Source organism: Ptychodera flava, chromosome 15 (assembly GCF_041260155.1).
Source record: "Ptychodera flava strain L36383 chromosome 15, AS_Pfla_20210202, whole genome shotgun sequence".
Lineage (NCBI taxonomy): Eukaryota > Metazoa > Hemichordata > Enteropneusta > Ptychoderidae > Ptychodera > Ptychodera flava.
This window is the reverse complement of record NC_091942.1, coordinates 5627339-5646590: the sequence shown is the minus strand read 5'-3', so window position 1 is coordinate 5646590 and position 19252 is coordinate 5627339. Positions and strand designations below refer to the sequence as shown.

Here is a 19252-nt window from a genome sequence, read left to right as displayed (position 1 = left end):
GTTTACAACTATTGTCTTACAAATTTTGACCTAGTGTTATTGGATTATGGATTGGTATGATTGCGATTATTTTACAGCTTCTAGCCCTGTTTTCAGATTTGATATATGTGAAAACTACTTATTGACTCCTATGAAACCTTTGAGTATCTGGTGATAATTACAACAAATACAAAGTGACGCTTAAAGTGAAGCGGTACGCTGCATCATCTTGGTACATCGTCATTTCAAGCACCACTGCAGTCTTATCATAATATGTGGAGTCTTATTTTCAGATTTCATGGCAAGTTCTGTGATGATGTTCCTCCGTCCGTGATATCTTCCTCCAATCAGCTGGTTCTGGAGTTACACATTGGTACCCCACGAAATGGATTTGATATCAGAAATGTGATCTATCTAGCCTACACCATTGGTGAGTAAATGGTCGAGTTGTTAAATTTCCAGATATACCTGTTTTTTGTAATCATTTGCTGCAACATTCACTTCTGCAGCTTCAATCTGGTGCCATGGTCATTTTCCATCTTGGCGAGCACAGTCCCTCCTTTGGTGTTTACATGCTTGGAGAACAGTTTAGTTTGATTTTTAGCTCACATTTGGTGTACCAATGTGAGGTTATCGTATAAGCTGAATCAGTTCATTTGCATCTGATTTGTATGTCGGTATGTCTGTATATTTGTGGGTATGTGCGGATGTATGTCCGTCACACACAAAGGCTCCCATACCGCCAAAGCTACCGTCTCAGTATTTGGTGTACAGGTAGATGCAGGGGTTGAGATGTGAATTTGTTCAAATGAACACATCAGTGTCAAAAATGTGCAAATGAGGTAAGAAAAAGTGAAATCCTGCAAATGTGCAGGAGGAATGCCAGTTAGAAACAGGCAAACTCCACTGATCTTCACTCATTTCCTGTCATTGTTTATGAACTGTTACATATTAACAGACCAGCTGCAACCATAGACAGTAGATGGGGGAAGACCGTTTATACTAAACTAAGATGAGCTTGTTTCTGCTATGCATGTTGCTAAAGTTGACCTCCAGTACCTAAAGTTAGACCTTAATTACTTTTGTCATTCTTGTTTTTCTGGTTTAAATATTTCTTGTTGTTTTTCTGGTTGTACTTTGCAGAAATCATTGCCATAACATCAACGTAGAATTTTCCTCCACTGAACAGATAGAAACAACATTTATTGTTGATCATTGGTAACCCATACTGGCATATACCAATTCTGATCAAATTTGAGCGACACCGTATAATTGCGGTATTTTTGATTTTGTTTGTAAAGTTCCACTTTCTTTATGCCATGGTTCTGCTAAAGAAACTGTGTGAATGTAATCACATGATGCCAAATTGCTGCTCAGATTTTGTTTTTATATCTTTGTTACTCAAAGAGCTACCCGGAGATAATGGTTCAGCAGTTCATCATGTGTGAAGGGACATTCAAATCACTGTTTCTTTCATTTTTACTCTTTTCAACTTGAATTTTCAGGGAGGGAGTGTAAAATCAAACACTGTGAGTGTCATTTGACATGTGCTTGTTTTGATTGTCCACAGTTTCCTTATTACTTTTTAATTCTACCATAGCACATGTATTTTATGCATCTGTTGAATTATCATGATGTTTCTTCTGGAATGATAAATGTGGCCACAATCATACCAGGTGCTACTTTGTACTATTTGATTTTGCCTGCAGATGCTTTCTTAAACCTCTTGATTCAAAGCAGGGTTAGTGTAACACTATACTGGTGCAGATCAAATATATGTTTTGTACACAGACAACATCTGTTCTTTAAATTTTTTTCTCCAAGAGGATTTATAACCACACCAGGGAACTATTTTGGATTTCAAGAGGTGTGAAAACTAAACACCAGGCATTTGATATGCCATGAAGAGTCAATTTTGACTTTTGCAGCTATTCTAACATGTTCAGGTCAAGCCACTTTTGAGTAACACTGTGAATCTTCTTTACTCACTGCATCACTGTCGATTTTGTTTATGATTTTATGCATCTAGAATTGTCCTGTTTGTGGTTACTGGTTTGTCACTAAATATAGCTACAATCGAGCAATATCAGAGACTGCTGCTTAAATATAGAATAAATTTGTCAGTGTTACATGCATGGCTGTTGTTGCAGCGTATAGTCTAAGCTGTTCATGCCGATTCTTGTGTTCATTGTAAAATTAGCAGTCACCCATAAAGTTGTATTTTCATTGTTCTAGCAAACATATTTTCCAAAATTGTAATCTAAATTTGTTGGCAAATACTTATATTTGCATATTTATGAGAGAACACTGACGTCATTTGCGAACAGCCCTGTTGCAGTAATGTTTTGTTCATTGCATTTTATCTGTTTGACATGCTCTTGATCTCTAGGTAGACTTAGATGAGTGTGCCCTTCACACCGATGACTGCCAACATGTCTGTTACAACACTGTTCCTGGCTTTATCTGCAGCTGCCATTCTGGTTATGAACTTGATGATGACAATAGAACTTGCCGTTTGAAGAGAGTTCAATATTCAGGTTGGTTCCAACTAAACGAACTTGATTCAGAAAACTGAGTTTTTGAGCTATATTTCACACTCTTGTTTATTATATCAATTAATCAATTGATTAATTAATCAATTAATATTCTAGTCTGTCAGCCCATGTCATCATTACTGTGTAAATTCTGGACTTTGATTTAAAAGAAGTTCAATCTTCCTGCTTTGATTATTGAATTTGGACTCATATTGTATGGAATTGATCCAATGAATATTATGTAGAATTTTCTGTATGATTTGAACTGCCTTACTACTAACCTTTCAAAATTTTGAGTGGAAGGCAAGACAAGTTTTTAATTACTGTTGCCTAACATGTCTCAACTGTAAATTGATGTGGTAGACAAATCAGTACAACCTTCAGCCAATCAGGAGTAAGGTTTTAAACAGATCTTTTGAAAAGTTAATTGAAATTATGCATTTGCAGTATGCAATTTCAAGCTTAAGTTATTTCTTTCCTCAGCTACCTGTACAGACACTCTCACTTCAACACGAGGGATGGTGGTCTTGCACAAACAGCGCCCCCTTGAGGTCATTGAAGACTGTACCTGGGATATTAGAGTACCAGACGGTCACAAAATCATGTTATATTTCACATCATTACTGCTTGAAAACAGCGAAACCTGTGCCGCATTTGTTGAATTTATGGAAGGGATCAAGATGGTAAGTTACAAAAACAGGATGGAATTTTCAAAAGTAAAAGTACAGTGTGAATGTAACAGAAAACTGTCAGCAGACTGGTATTTATCTTGACATAGTCCCTTCAAACTGTACTGTCTTGAATTACCAGTACACAATCAAAATATAATATTTTAAATGTATAAACAGCATTTATAGGAAAATATTAGGTCAGATAAATTATACAAAGCCATGAAGTGTCATATCAGGGTGTGCACACAATATATTTTTGATCATTTGTTGTGCAAATTCTCATTATTCATCGAAATTTGCTTTGAAGGTAACTGTAGTACCCTCATGACTGTGTCTTAATACTAAAATGATTCCAAAAGCTGCTCAAGAAATCGCCAAGAAGCAAAGAGTTCAATCAAGATTATCTGTAACACCTGGTGTGGATGGACTTGCATAAATTTTCTCTTGTGCTGTTTTAGATGCTAGGTTCAATCTCTGTGACTTGTATAACTTATCTAAGCCACTGTTTCATTAGTTTTATCTTAAATTCAGAATGCCATTATCAAGAATACTTACATGGCAATTTTTTTGGATTGCTTAAAAATGATTGTAATACCCTTGCAAATCGTTAACATACACAAAAACTTGTGTTATTGTGTAATCAGGATTCTGCAGGCAGGTTTTGTGGCTCAATGCTGCCACCAATGGTGACTCTCCAGACATCAGCTGTCAGGGTGCGCTTCCGTATGGAGCAGCCAAATAAAGTACTCCAGGAACAAATCCAACCTTCATTTGTGTTAAGCTACAGCACCTTCCCATCAGAGCAAGGTAAGACCTAAACGAAATACTGTTAAGTGTAATGGTTTGAAATCACTGTCTTGTGTGTCGTAAGGTGCATCACATACAGGCTGTGGAGTCTGTACCTGTTTAGCCCTTTAAGATTTCATGGCCTACTTCTCTTGCTGACCAGTAGTCCCATCTCAATATTGTACAATGAAGACATACACACTAGTATGCTCACAGAATACACCATAGAGACAATGGGGTAGTGAAAGGGCATTGATGGAGGGACTTGAAATGGGCCACAGAGTTTATGGATGGACGTTGTGTCTTCCAAGAAAAGACTGGGAAAAATGAGAGGACCAAACAAATAATGTAAGTACTTTTACTGTAGGATAGGGAAATTCAAGGAGATCATTAGTGGTAGGGAAGGTTTATAAGAAATATTGCAAATGAGAAATGATGAATTTACTTGTAAACAGTGTGTAATTATTGTCATTATTGGCTTGATAAAGTTCCCTCCATCACTCTTCATAAATTTACATCTGTTGGTAGAGGTTCACTACATATCCTTGTATTTGTCTGGCTTTGAAGTGTTTTCAAAGCCCAAACGTCTAGTCGCAACACTTGACAAATTCGCAGGTAGGTTACCTTTATGAAATTCAGCAACAACACACACAATGAGTGCAATGCATGCCTTAATATGTACGGCTTCAAATCTAGATCCATGTTGGCTATATTGCTAGGAATAAAAAAGTTGCTTTTGTATGTATTCACTCCATACATTGTATTTGCAGATACTTTTGGACCAATGGTAATGTTTAAAGAATACTAAATCAGGATTCCCTTTGTTAGTACCATAGTTCCAGCTATGACAATGCTGTCCTTCATAGTGTTATACAATCTAATAAAATCCCAGTATTCCTCTGTGTTGTCAAAACAAGAAATTACAATCACCATTTTGTGACTGTACTCGTATACCATTTTTCTTGACTTTTTGATTTTTTTAAGGTAATATGCACCTCGAAAGTGAAAGTCTTAAACTTTTGCTCAAACTTTCCTCAGTGAAACTTTTAACCGTTCTCTTACCGAAGCAAGAATAAAAATCAGGGGTCATTGTGCAAACCTTGGTACTAGAGAGACAAATAACTTGCGATTTCTCAATATTTGAAATTCAAAATGGCCACCATCCCTGTGTTAACTCTATGGGAAAAAATAAATTTTCGATAAATAAGACGGTGGAAACTCTTCTTTCGCCAAGAGCTTCAAAATGCGCCCCCACAAGTGGCAGGTCAGAAGAGAATTGATAAAACTTGAAGGCACAAATTTTTGTCCCCGAGGTGCATTCTACCTTAAACAAATTCTTTTCATGTCACTAACCACCAGTTTGGCAGTGTAAAATTCTGATGAAATAACATACACAGCCATTCAACAGCAGGAAATAATGTAACATACAACAGAATCTTCAGTTTAAAGCTTTATGGTTCACATCCTCTTATTTCACATTACAGAGGAAAGATGATTTAAAGCAATTTGAATAAGTAAATTAAATCAGCATTCATGTTGCTTTTTTTTAAGTCCAGCTTTGCCATGAAAAATTGTGGGATATATCCAAAAAATATCAGGGGTTAAAGAATAAGGTTGTGATGAAAGAAAGCAAATAAGCTAGTCTGCATCATACAAGAAATCTTATCTTCATTAAGCTGTTGATGCGTTCTTTTTCATTTTAGATTCCATCACATAATTTAACTGTTTGAGAAGTTCATTTCCATTTTGATGAAGTGTTCTGTTTATTTCAGTTCGGCTTGTTCCCTAGGAGGTGGTACGAAAATCCCTTTTTCCTACATTTCATATCAGTGTTTGTTTCTGAGCCCAAAAATTTTTTTGGAATGCATCAGAAAATCTACAACTGTACTTGGGTTCCATTAGGATGCTTGCAAAGTATGTGAAGTGCTCAATTCACTTCAAATAGGTTAGAATTAAGATTTATCAATTTTCCAAACATATTCAGAAAACACAAACAGGGGATGCACATGTAGATTGATCCTGCCAGAACTTAGTGACTGTGATGAATTTACAGAAGCTTCTGATCTTCAGTCAGTTGTAATAAATGTTTGACCTATGACAGAACTTCAGGAATCTGCCTGACATGCATGATGTTATTCAAATAATCATTACGGAAGTGTATAATTTTGATGAACTCAGTAGAACAAGAGGGGGACAGTCCTCAAGAAAAAGACAGAAAATTTCAGTGATATATGGTATTTACAAACCTTGCTCAGATGATACTTGGAAATAAGAGGAATTCAGCTATGGGAACTGATGGACATTTGTGTCAACAATATACCTGAAGTGTCACTTTTTTGTTTCAGAACAGTCAGTGTCATAATGCAAGCATGCTGGACATTTGTAATTTTCAAGAATTTTCATAAGTAAGCATTTATTTCAGACTTAAAATCTCTTCGCAACTTCAGATGGCTAGTGCCATGCTGTCTATCATTTCCTACATCTGAAAATCAATGGGGCATAATCATGTTTGTTGTTCCATAACGTCTTCAAATGAGTCTTGGCAGCTTGATCAAACAGCATTCTACTACTGGTCATTAGCTTCAGTAGCTTCAGGTGTGGTTTCATCACTTTCCTTCACCAGTGGTGCTTCTGTTTCTTTCTCTGTCTTTTCCTCCGCTTTAGCTTCAGGAGATTCTGATGCATCTTCCTTTGTCACATCCTGTTCTGTTGCAGGTGTTTCTGTTGCACATGATTCCGCTGTCTTTTCTACTGTTTTAATTTCAGCAGTGACCAAGGAATCTTCCTTTGGTACCTCTTGCGGTGTAGTAGGTGTTTCAGTTGTGGTAGTTTCTTCCACCTTTTCTTCTGTTTTGACTTCAGCAGCATCTGTTCTGTTTTCTTTTTGTACTTCTTCTGTTGCATCAGGTGTTTCTGATGCATTTACATCCTCTGTCTTTTCTTCTGTTTTGACTTCAGCAGCATCTGTTGTGTCTTCTTTTGGTACTTTGTCTGTTGTATCAGGTGTTTCTGATGTAATTACTTCTTGTGTCTCTTCTTGTGTTTTGGGTTCAGCAGTGAGTGTTGTGTCTTCCTTCTGTACTTCCTGTTCTGAAGCAGGTGCTTCTGTTGTTTTCTCTGTCATCTCTTTCCGTTTAGCTTCTGGAAATTCTGATGCATCTTTCTTTGTTACATCGGGTTCTGCCACAGGTGTTTCTGTTGTGGTAGTTTCTTCTGTCTTTTCTTCTGATGGTTCTTCCTTTAGTTCTTCCTCTTCTGTTGAAGGAGTTTCTGTAGATATGGTTTCTTCTGTCTTTTCTTCTGTTTTGACTTCAGCAGCATCTGTTGTGTCTTCTTTTGGTACTTGCTCTGTTGTATCAGGTCTTTCTGGTGCAATTACTTCTTGTGTCTCTTCTTGCATTTTGGGTTCAACAGTGACTGTTGTGTCTTCCTTTTGTACTTCCTCTGTCATCTCAGATATTTCTGATGTAATTACCTCTTCCGTCTTTTCTTTTGTTTGGACATCAGCCGTATCTGTTATGTCTTGTTTTGATTCTGCGTGTTCTGTTGCAGGTGTTTCTGTTACAGGTTCTTCCTGTGTCGTTTCTTTAGTTTTGGCATCAGCAGCATCTGTTGTGTCTTCTTTTGGTACTTCCTCTGTTGTCTCAGGTGTTTCTGATGCAGTTGCTTCCTCTGTCTTTTCCTCTGTTTTGACATCAGCAGCATCTGTTGTGTCTTCTTTTGATTCTTCCTGTTTAGTATCAGGTGTTTCTGCTGCAGTTGCTTCTTCTTCTGTCTTTTCTTCCATTTTGGCTTGAGGAGTGACTGATGTGTCATCTTTTGGTTCTTCCTCCACTGTTGAAGGTGTTTCTGTTGGTTTGGTTTCTTCTGTACCATCTACTTTGGTTTCAGCAACATCTGTTGTGTGTACTACTTCCTCTGTTGTTCCAGGTGTTTCTGATGCAGTTGCCTCCTCTGTCTTTTCCTCTGTTTTGACATCAGCAGCATCTATTGTGTCTTCTTTTGGTACTTCCTCTGTTGTCTCAGGTGTTTCTGATACAGTTGCCTCCTCTGTCTTTTCTTCTGTTTTGACATCAGCAGAATCTGTAGTGTCTTGTTTTGATTCTTCCTGTTCAGTATCAGGTTTTTCTGTTGCAGTTGCTCCTTCTGTCTTTTCTTCTGTTTTGGCTTCAGCAGCATCTGATGTGTCTTCTTTTGGTTCTTCTGCTTCTGTTGAAGATGTTTCTGTTGGTTTGGTTTCTTCTGTCCCCTCTACTTTGGTTTCAGCGACATCTGTTGTGTGTGCTACTTCCTCTGTTGTTCCAAGTGTTTCTGTTACAGGTTCTACTTGTGTCTTTTCTTCAGTTTTGTCATCAGCAGCATCTGTTGTGTCTTCCTTTGGTACTTCCTCTGTTGTCTCAGGTGTTTCTGATACAGTTGTCTCCTCTGTTTTTTCCTCTGTTTTGACATCAGCAGAATCTGTTGTGTTGTCTTTTGATTCTTCCTGTTCAGAAGCAGATGTTTCTGTTGCAGTTGCTTCTTCTGTCTTTTCTTCTGTTTTGGCTTGAGGAGTGACTGATGTGTCTTCTTTTGGTACTTCCTCTTCTGTTGAAGGTGTTTCTGTTGATGTGGTTTCTTCTGTACCATCTACTTTGGTTTCAGCGACATCTGTTGTGTATGCTACTTTCTCTGTTGTTCCAGGTGTTTCTGTTACAGGTTCTTCTTGTGTCTTTTCTTCAGTTTCGTCATCAGCAGCATCTGTTGTGTCTTCCTTTGGTACTTCCTCTGTTGTCTCAGGTGTTTCTGATACAGTTGCCTCCTCTGTCTTTTCTTCTGTTTTGACATCAGGAAAATCTGTAGTGTCTTGTTTTGATTCTTCCTGTTCAGTATCAGGTGTTTCTGTTGCAGTTGCTTCTTCTGTCTTTTCTTCTGTTTTGGCTTGAGGAGTGACTGATGTGTCTTCTTTTGATACTTCCACTTCTGTTGAAGGTGTTTCTGTTGGTGTGGTTTCTTCTGTACCATCAGGTTTGGTTTCACCAGTGTCTGTTGTGTGTGCTACTTCCTCTGTTGTTCCAGGGGTTTCTGTTACAGGTTCTTCTTGTGTCGTTTCTTCAGTTTTGTCATCAGCAGCATCTGTTGTGTCTTCCTTTGGTACTTCCTCTGTTGTCTCAGGTGTTTCTGATACAGTTTTCTCCTCTGTCTTTTCTTCTGTTTTGACATCAGCAGCATCTGTAATGACTTCTTTTGGTACTTCCTCTGTTTTTTCTGGTGTATCTGATGCAGTTACCTCTGTTGTCTTTTCTTCTGTTTTGCCATCAGCAGCATCTGATTTGTCTTCTTTTGGTACTTCTTTAGCGGGTGTTTCTATTTGTATGGTTTCTTCTGTCCCCTCTGCTTTGGTTTCGGCTGCATCTGTTTTGTCTTCTTTTGGTACTTCCTGTTCTTTAGCAGATGTTTCTGTTGCAGTTGCTTCTTCTATCTTTTCTTCTGTTTTGGCTTCAGCAGCGACTGGTGTTTCTTTCTGTGGTGCTTCCTGTGGTGTAGTAGGTGTGATTTCTTCTGCCTTTTCTTCTGTTTTTACTTCAGCAGTGACTGATGAGTCGTCCTTTGGTGCTTCTTGTTCTATCACGGGTGTTTCTGTAGCAGTGGAGTCATCTGTCTTTTCGTGTGGTTTGGTCTCAGCCGCACTTATGTCTTCTGATTTGCTTTTTTCTTCTGTATTCTTTACTTTTGTGTCCACAGCAATGTTCTCTTTTCCCTCTTCTTGCGTTGTACCATTCTCTTTTGCTTCACTGTCTTGGACATCAGTCTCTGCTTTATCTGTTTTCACATCAGCAGCTTCCTTAGGTGCTCCATCTTTGGAATCTGTGCCCTGGTCTTCAGCAACATTGTTTTTTGATGTAGTTTCTGCAGGTTCTTCTGTCTGTGTTTCACGTGCCATTTCCTCTTTTTCCTTCTCTTCGCCCATTGCTGCTTCAGACTCTTTGCTGTCTGTTTTGACAGGTTCTCCATTCACAACTTCTGCATTATTAGCCTCAGTAGTACCACCATTGTCAATGTTTTCGGTCTTTGCTGAAGTGCTCTCTTCTTTATGCTTCGTAGCGCTCTCTTCTGACTTGACTTTTGCTCTGTCAGACATCTTTTTTCTCCGCTGAAAGTATGTAATAACCAAACATAGGCATGTTACCAGTCCAATCAAGAATGTGACTGTAACGTCACACATTTCCCCCGTATGTTTATGATGAAGACCCGGCTGTGACTTTGTTCTGTTTGAGGTTAGTTTATGCTTGTTTGATCGAGCTCTATCCCTAGGATTGCATACATTTTCGTTTTTAGTTGAATTTGTTGTGACCTGATCAAGGTGCGTCTTGTGTGGTGTTAACAGAGGAACATGTGACCCGGGTATATCTGAAATGTAGAAGAAGTTCAGTAAAAACTGATAATTTAAGGAATGAACAGGAAGGGAAGAGAACAAGAAATCTGCTGTGTTATAGTGTTTGATAGGCATACTCCAAGAATTTGACCAGTATCTCAATGAATAGCATAACAGCTTGCTGACCAGTAAATATAGTAGGTGTGCATGCTTGCGGTTTGCAGTAAGTCAGACAAGGGGGCATAAACTGATATTGGACAAAATCAGAAGGGGTCAGTGATAGTTAGAAGATCCACCTTGGCATTCACTCATTCATGTTTAGATTCAGCAACCTCAAGACAAATACTGGTAATATACTAGTGTCTGACAGAAATGGAAGATTTTCGAACATCTCGGAGTTTGCTTTTTTCCTTTTGCTTTCTGACATCTTGCAAGTATTGACACAATTCATGCAATTTCTAATTTTTCTTTTGGTTTGTTATTTGATGTCCGATGATGTTGTGTCTGTCGCTGAACACGGTCATATTCTAGAGTATGCCTATCATGGTTAGTAGAATCACAGAAAAATATTACAAGTCACCCTTGTACCATGCAGTCTATCATGAGTAGCCCATGAAAGTCAAGTATAGTTTCATCCCAGTGCCATGAGAGTGAAAATAATGCAGTTTTTCAAAAGCATGCATGAGTATAATAACTATAGGTTGAAGGCTCAAAGCCTCAGAGCATGCACAAGCTATTAGCTGTGTTAGTGTTGGAGGGTGGAATATAATGGAACAGGATTTGTTTGTTGTTGTTTCTTATCATCTGACAAATCTTCCATCTTATCAAAAGGCTGCAATAAACGCATTCAACATTTTAATGTCTCAATGTCAGCGTGATGATAAAGAAAATGTTTACCATAACAATTATGAAAACTTTGCTTTGAACTGAATAAATGGCCTTCCCTGAGTCACCCAGCACTGAATGGTACTGGTATACTTGTCATCAGCAATCTCCCATAGACACATATATGTATACTTATTAAGACAATGAATGTGGCTAACAAAGTCTCAAGCTCATTTGAATTATCATATCTGCAGAGCTTTTTAACTTCCTAAAATTTAAATTCCATTTTGGCTAATGATTTGCCAGTTTAGGATTGAACAATTTGTTCATAGGTTACTTTGAATTCATGAATGTTCATCAATTTTATTCAGTTGATGATCAAATTGAGGTACTCAATGATCATAGCAAAAAACAAACTTCTGGAAAATGCCAGGGGATTATAAATACATTTGTACAACAGCTGTTCCCTTTGAGTATCAATATATTTCATTGTTTGAACATAACTCAATAAAAGATCACAATATCAAAAGGTAAAAAATAATCTGATGATGGAAATTTGCTGCATTATGAACTGATGATGCTTGCTCTGTGAGTATCGTAGTATCTTCAAATGACAATTTGGTGAACCTGAGGATCATCAGTGAGATCATAGCAGTTGTCAAATGCAGAGAATTTTAATATGTGACTCAAACTTTTATGACATTTTTGAGCTTTGTTCCTACTGACTGCAGGAAAGGACTCTGATTTAACATATGAGATGCTACTCATAATTTTATGAAGCAATGAAGAAATATGTGATATAAAAGAATTGAGTAACACACACATTGACTCACAAGAATAAAACAGAAAGTCACAATATGCAAATCAGTCAGACCAACATTGCAACAGATGATATCTCTGTCTGTCACCCTATGTACTGTATGTGTCATGTGACATCGGTTGGGGTCAGAGTTCAAACTTCAGGGTATTATAAGCCCAGGTTATCTCTTACAACTTCCCTTTGTCATCAATGTATTTTAATTTCACAGACTGTTCAACAAAATAAAAAGTTAAACAAGTGGCTGAATCTTAATTCAAGTTTAACATCATTTCTGATTACGAATTATTCAGTCATAACATTCTGTATAACTTTTTTTCTCATGATCATAGCTTCTGTTATTCTCAATCCTGAAAATTAGACACAAACTAGAATTGCCAGACAAGGAAACCTTTTACCATGAACTGGTTATACTTTTAAAAATATGACAGGTCTTATGAAAAGAAATGACTAGAACAATTGATTCTCTGTCTGGAAAATTGATGGAAAGGAGTAAAATGCTGAAAATTTGACCAAGGAACTACATATGCAGGAACTAAACTAAAAAAAATGCACTAAAAAAAGAAGTTACATTTAAATTTTATTCTGATGCAGGTGTTTACTGTGTTTTCCAAAGCTGTTTACGTGTTAGAGGAATCAAGCTTTTCTAATATATGCATAGAATGGTTTGCTCTGTGAGGTCAAAAGTCATTAGGTTCATGCCTGTGTGAAATACAGACCACTTCTTCAGACAATGTAGGATTATGTGCACCCCCTCTATAAAGAGCCAATGTTCACTTCTGTGATCTCACTGTCGTAAAGCTCTTTATTTCATCGGGTACACAGGTCTTTTTGTGAGAGATTTTATCCTTCTTTCCTGACAACAGTACAGTCTTATAGTCATCATTGGGCACAATACCTGCACTGTTCCATAATATGGACGGATTGTCAGAAATGTCGTGACTTGGTCAATGCACTCATTTTTCATCGTCATGGTGACTGAACTGATGTCTAGACAGCTTAAGATGTAAATGAAAGAATTACCGCCCAGACTGGATTCAGAAAAAGTTTGTATGCTTGCACAAAGTGGTAAGCATTGGACCTGATCAATATCATGTATCCAAGCTTTGATGTGTGTTCTTGTACAAACTAAGTTTTCACAAACTGTACATTCTTTTTTTCTGAAAACTTTAGAATATAAATTATTGGTCATACATGTTGTATAGTCTGCATATTTTTTTTTCTTTTTGTATTCTGAGTTAATAGATGGTGGGTAGGTAAATAGTTTGAAATCAACTGATATGATAATGCTGTATATTTACTGGACTTCCTGATGCTATGAGTACAATGTTCAACAGAAATTGAATTACAAGGGATGAGCCAACCTTCTGGTTTTTTGAGGAAATCTATAATTATGTTAGTAACAATGAAAAATTAATATTTTTTCACAAAACAGGCATATACAAATTATGCATTGTTATGTAAATTCCCCAGCGCCTGTTTTTTCCAAGCTGTGTAGAACACCAGGTGTTTTCCGACACCCATATTGAAAGGAAGCTGAGCTGCAGGTCAAAGGAAAACCCATTTTTTGCAAACACCCTAGCATTCATGTGACATGTGTTTGAGGAGGGAAAAAAAATACCAAAAGTGCAATGGCAGGTATTTCACCAGCCAACTACATCAACCAACATTTTTACTGCTTCCTATTTTTTCCAAAACCAATTCTTTTAATTTAGTTAACCTATCTATTTTATCATTCAGTTCAGTCGTGTTACTCATTGATATGATGTACACCAGCAGGACATGCTAGTAGTCATATTTTGAAAGTCAAAAAACCTTGGTGAAAAACCGAGGTTCAGATTTAACTGACCAAACCGGTCTATGATACAATCAACAACCAAGAGACATGCTCCTCAACATTTGAAAGACAACTGTCAACTTTGCAAAATGATTCACTGAAATATCAAATACATTAAAATAATTTTTTCACACTGTAAACCAGATGGTAGGGATGTACAAAATTTAGATTACAGGTGGCACAAATAAAAGTATAGGTGTAGTCAAGCAGTGTGTTGGCACATACAATTTATGTAAAATGCCAGTGATTTTCATTAAACTGATATTTTCACAGACACAGTAAGTTTTTCCTAAGAGCCGGTTGTTTTTGCCAACTGAGAGCTATTTTCTACGTCCCTGGATCCTTTAATTACCACCAGTCTGATCAATTGACTGGTGAAATTTGTTTCAACCAACAAAAAATGTAAACACAAATAACGCCAGAAAATATGATTGCAGTGTAGTGACTCATCCACCAGCTGGAAATAAAATGTTCAAGTGGTCTATCTAGCTACTAGCATAATGGCTACTGAGCCTGAAAGCAGATCCTCATGTAAACAGAGACAACTGTTCTATCCTAACGCCATTCTATAAATGATTGTGTGAGGCAAGGATGGTAAAGAGGTTAGGTACACAGTTACCATGCCATCATCAGTGTAGCCATGGTAACAACAATACCCCATCAATCACTTTACAGAACTTCTGATGATGTTTTGTATTTGAAAATGAAAATATGAGGATCCTCACAAATGTGTTACCACAGTTGTGGTAAATCTGTACATTTAACAAATCCCAACTGAAACAATCAACAATGCTAAGCTCTACCAGGGGTATTTCCAGGCTCTGTTGCATCAACATATCCACTGATTTATGGTATTGCAGTCCCGGGTAGGATTAAACTTTGCATCCAGGTTTGTTCTCTGTGGAAAATTTGCCGAACATTGGTAACACCTTTTCATTGTGTTTATAACAAAAATGGTGCAGTTTCCCTACAGTAAAAGTCAACATTGTCAGCATTTTAGACCTGCCATAGTTATTGTCTTTTAATTTAAAAAAAAAAAAAAAAAAAAAAAAAACACCCAAAAAACCAATTAAATTTGAATGCAATAATTAATACCTGAGCAATGCATGATTAAAGCTTTCTGATTAAAATTCTTATGAACTTCAAAAACCCTTCGATATGAGGGAGCAAAAATCCACACAATTCACTGCTGTATCACTTTTCATACCAATAGGCATAGGAAACTTGAAATACAATCCTTGTGCATTATTTTACTGTCATCGATATTGCGTCTCATCTAGTGTTTTGTCAAACAGTGAAGTTGATGAATTGGAGTTTGTTTTGTATACATCTACAGTCACTGTGCCACACTGTTTACAATTATCAAGACTGAAATTTCATCTCAACAACATCCCATTACTTTGCTCATTGATATTTTGTTGCAGGCAAAAAGGAGTTAGGTTACATATAAATTTTTCAGAGCATACATTAACTGTTCACAAAATATTTGATTTCCACATTAGGTTTGATTCATTATACTATTGTGCCAAATATTTTCAGCAGTACTTTGGATACTTATAAATAAAAACTGTGGCGTGTTATATTTCTGACGATGCATAATGTTACTTTTTAACTTTTGTTAAATTTTGATACTTTTGTTTAAATTTTGATAAAAAGTATGCTGTTACATGCCTCCTGGACTGACAATGGGATACTCTCTTGTTTTGCAGAATTCTTTGTTCAGAGCATTTCTGAACTTTCGTCTTTCTCTGTTATCTTTAAAAGAGTGTTTTTTTGTTTATTTTTTAAAATTTATGATCACAACGTGTAAGGGACATTGCCTCAAAGAACTTCAGTGAAACACAGTGGATCGTGGGATATCACATGACAGAACATCCATGATTGAACTAAGTATGACCCCAAGCCTTGACCTCATCAAGAAAGGTCAGTTAGGCCCTTTGGTTATCAGGTTATGAGATCACTAGTATTCATTGTGGCTTCCTGCTAAACAGACAACAAACAAACAAACCCAGTCATGTGCAAAGGAAAACCAAGACAGTGTGTGCCGCAGATCAATTGGGTCATTGTCCTAAGAAGAGATGTGTATTGGCAGCTGATGATTGATACGTTTGACACTCTATCATTTGTTGGCACTGATGTGTTAGCCAGGTAACTCAGTCCTGCATTTTGACTCCATTCATCCTTGGCATTTACTTCTTTATTGAAGAAGCTCAAAACTCAAACTACTAACATTGTTGAACCACCAAGAGGTAACACAAGACTGAAAGACTGCGTGTAGCTGACAGTATCCATGATTTTGTGAAGCATACAGAGTTTGCAAATTGTCGATGTTAGATGCAATGAATGAAGACTTTAGCTCAAAGTTTTCAGTGTACCGGTAATATATTATTTAAGTTATTTCTAATGTTCATGATGAAAACATAATAGCGTATCGCAATTTTTAGATTTAATGTTGTTGAAATTTACTGTGTTTATAACGAATAGTCTCTCCAAAGTTGAATGATGCAAATTGCCGCTGTAAAACACATGAACTACAGAAAAGGAATGTCTATTTTTTAAGAAATGATAAACCTGTCCAAGCTATTGTTTTAGTTTGAATTGCAGTATTTCTGCAACTCTGCCTGCTTCATATTCTAGTTTATATCTAGAACTTGAATTCTGCATGATGTGGTTCCAATGACCAAGAGTTATGTGTTGGTTTTCTATGCCTGAGTGTTTGGAAGCTCAAGATTACTTCAAAAAGTTAGTTTTAATGGAGTTCTAAAACTTCCTGATGTTTAAACACCTAAACGTTCAGACTGAAAGTGCTGCATTCTGGAGCAGTGACATCATTTATGTATGCAAATGAGGAGTATTTTACATAGCATTCATCGAATTCTGATTGGCTGAATCATCAAAGTATTTAATCGGTGGTGCACAGGCAGCAGACGGCCTGCTTTAGCAGAAGTCACACCTGTAAATGTATTTCTCAACAACTTAGGAAGTAATTGTGTAACAGCAGAATCAGAATTAGATATGCATGCACTCTATAAAACAAAAATAAATGATCATATCGGGAAGTGCAAATCTCTGCTGTTTTAGCACATTCACAAAATGTTTGATGTCTAAAGCTGTTGTAAATTTGTGGCATTTCATCATATTGCAAGACAATTAATACCATTGTCACTCAGTTAATCTCTGGCTAGATTGTAAAACTGTCCATTAATTTACAGTGAATTACATTGTGGTCCCGGACACAAAGCCTATATATCAATATAGTTCATACCATCATATTATGCCTCTTGTACCAGTTTGGGTAAAATTCTTAATTACTTTGAAATCAAAATGTTGTTCATAATTTGACAATATAAAGTATAGATTGATATAGATCAAACCGTTTTTAAACCTAAACCAAATTAATACCGTGATAGTTGTGCACTGTCTACTGACCCAGCCCTAAGAGGAGCATTTTTATTGATTTTACTGGATGGGTGTGGCGTACAGTTTTAAAACTTTTTTGTTTGGTCCTTGAAGTTTTTGAAAAAATGCCGAATTGTGATTGCTCTGCAAAAAAGAGCGAAAAGCCTCATCTTTTCCGTTTATGATGAAATGGGCACTTTGATAGGAAAACCAAGTGATCATGGAATGTTTTAATTGATCTAGGAATGCTCAAAGTTGTTTTGACAACATTGGCTTTCGAAGTATAGTTTCGGAGAAAATGCCAAGTAAAAACAAGACCAAGGAATAATTTCAGCAGAAAGATTTAAATGGAGCTCTACGGTTGAAAAGTGCAAAAGATAAGATAAAATATCAAAGTTTGTCATTTGCTGTGAGGAAGTCCAGGTTGCATGTAAACCACTCACCTGTACTGTACTGTGATGTAGGTATGTCCCAGGTGCCCTGCTTTGCAATCCAGCAAAATTTGCAGTTGTGACCAAGTCAATGAGAACACACAATAAATAACCCTTTAGAGTTGATGTAATGCCTCAGACTAAACCACTTTGTCAGCAGGGATGTATTTCAGGTGACTGCAAATTATCTTTCTCCAACCTCAGCTGCCCTTATTAGCATATGCAAATTTATGCAGATGAGAATGCTGGAAAGTGAGAGTGCTTAGTCAGCAATTCAACATTACAAGCTGTACATTGAACCAAAAACTTTCTGTGTCCATGTAGTAAGAGTGTTTGATGTTCATATATTTCTGTCAATGTTTTGTCATTATTATATTGGCCACAACCCAGGATGTCTAATGAATGACCCACTTGATGATGGCAATTTATTCAGATTATTTCTTGTTGACACGTAGCTGGACCACTCCTTAAAAAGACCCAACCTTGTGTAAAAACTGGTTCTGACCAGGTCTTGCTTACTGGTTCCAACTAGTACACATATAAGTGTTCGGGGCAATGCTGAGCAATGGTAGTTTCCTATCATCAATATCCTGGCCTTGTCCTGGCAGGTTATAATGGAAAAATAAATAAAACAGGGTCTCATTTTCCGAAGTCCTCAAAGCATTCCCAGGACCTTGAACTCTGAGTTGACAGTTTGAGTAAACTTCACATTAACTGTTGAAGAGTTGTTGGCAAAATTAAGTCAGTGCCTTCACTTCTACACATGTGGAGATCCTATGTAATAGAAATCTACCATAGTAACTGAGTAGAGATCTAAAAACTTGCTGTTTAACTTACCAATTATATATTCATATATCCATATCTGGAATATATCAGTATGTATTTATACTATGATGGCACAGTGTCAAAGGTAGAATACATATCACTTATCAGGGTTCAACTTTTATGAAATATTATCTCTGGAAAAGGTTATACACATTTTAGCTTGTAAATTGCAAGTTGCTGTCAAGAGAATATCTTGCAGAATTCTGTTGCAGACTGGCAGTTGAATCTCAAATGATAATTTTGTATTATGCCAGTGAATAATTTTATAAGTTACTACTGCTATCTGTCTTTAACATCAGGAATCCCTAGATGTGAAAAATTAAATATTAATCAAGCAATTAAGGAAACACCTTCCTGATCAAACAAAAAATGCATGTTCATGGCACCAGCAACTTCTAGATTTTTGTGTGTGCATTATTTTGAATTCACTTCGGTAAGAAAATATATTTGCTGTCCAGACACTGTTTGTCTAGTGACAATGTAGCTGCAGTTTCTTCAGTTCAAATTTATCAAGAGCAAAATTAGACATAGAATTAAATTATTAAATCATGGATATGTTTCAGGATTTGATTGTTTGTGAAAAAATATATTTCAGAATTTTTTTGTCCCTTTATGATAATATGTGTGTTAGATAAACATGTTTACAGATCAATTAGATATTTTTAAGAGACGTCATAGAAATGCAGAGGAGAAATCTCTGTGTTCACCTTTTCTCAAACAAGGTCGGCATTCTGTAATTTGTCATTTTGTCATCATCTGTACTCCTCGTTGATGGTAGTTTATGAAAAAGAAACAA

The 19252-nt window shown here is 36.7% G+C and overlaps 2 protein-coding genes across 4 annotated transcripts in view; one reads left to right on the top strand and one right to left on the bottom strand.

Annotated features, from left to right (window-relative positions):
* LOC139150987 (bone morphogenetic protein 1-like) overlaps nucleotides 1–19252 on the top strand; it is a 90867-nt gene that overhangs the window by 20447 nt on the left and 51168 nt on the right. For both annotated transcript variants that reach the window (XM_070723494.1, XM_070723493.1), the window contains exons 12-15: nucleotides 273–409; nucleotides 2373–2516; nucleotides 2997–3196; nucleotides 3829–3991. In XM_070723494.1, coding sequence (XP_070579595.1) covers nucleotides 273–409; nucleotides 2373–2516; nucleotides 2997–3196; nucleotides 3829–3991 — 644 coding nt within the window. The remainder of the gene's footprint in view (nucleotides 1–272; nucleotides 410–2372; nucleotides 2517–2996; nucleotides 3197–3828; nucleotides 3992–19252) is intronic.
* On the bottom strand, nucleotides 5408–17803 carry LOC139150986 (enolase-phosphatase E1-like). Of its 2 annotated transcripts, none has more exons than XM_070723491.1 (2): nucleotides 17644–17803; nucleotides 5408–10357 (listed from the first exon to the last, which is right to left on the bottom strand). In XM_070723491.1, exon 2 carries the CDS (start codon nucleotides 10170–10172, stop codon nucleotides 6537–6539), a length of 3636 nt encoding a protein of 1211 aa, XP_070579592.1. In that variant the 5' UTR covers nucleotides 10173–10357; nucleotides 17644–17803; the 3' UTR covers nucleotides 5408–6536. The 2 variants fall into 2 exon arrangements, with proteins under 2 accessions (XP_070579592.1, XP_070579593.1); XM_070723492.1 differs by having other exon boundaries at nucleotides 5408–10100; nucleotides 17644–17776.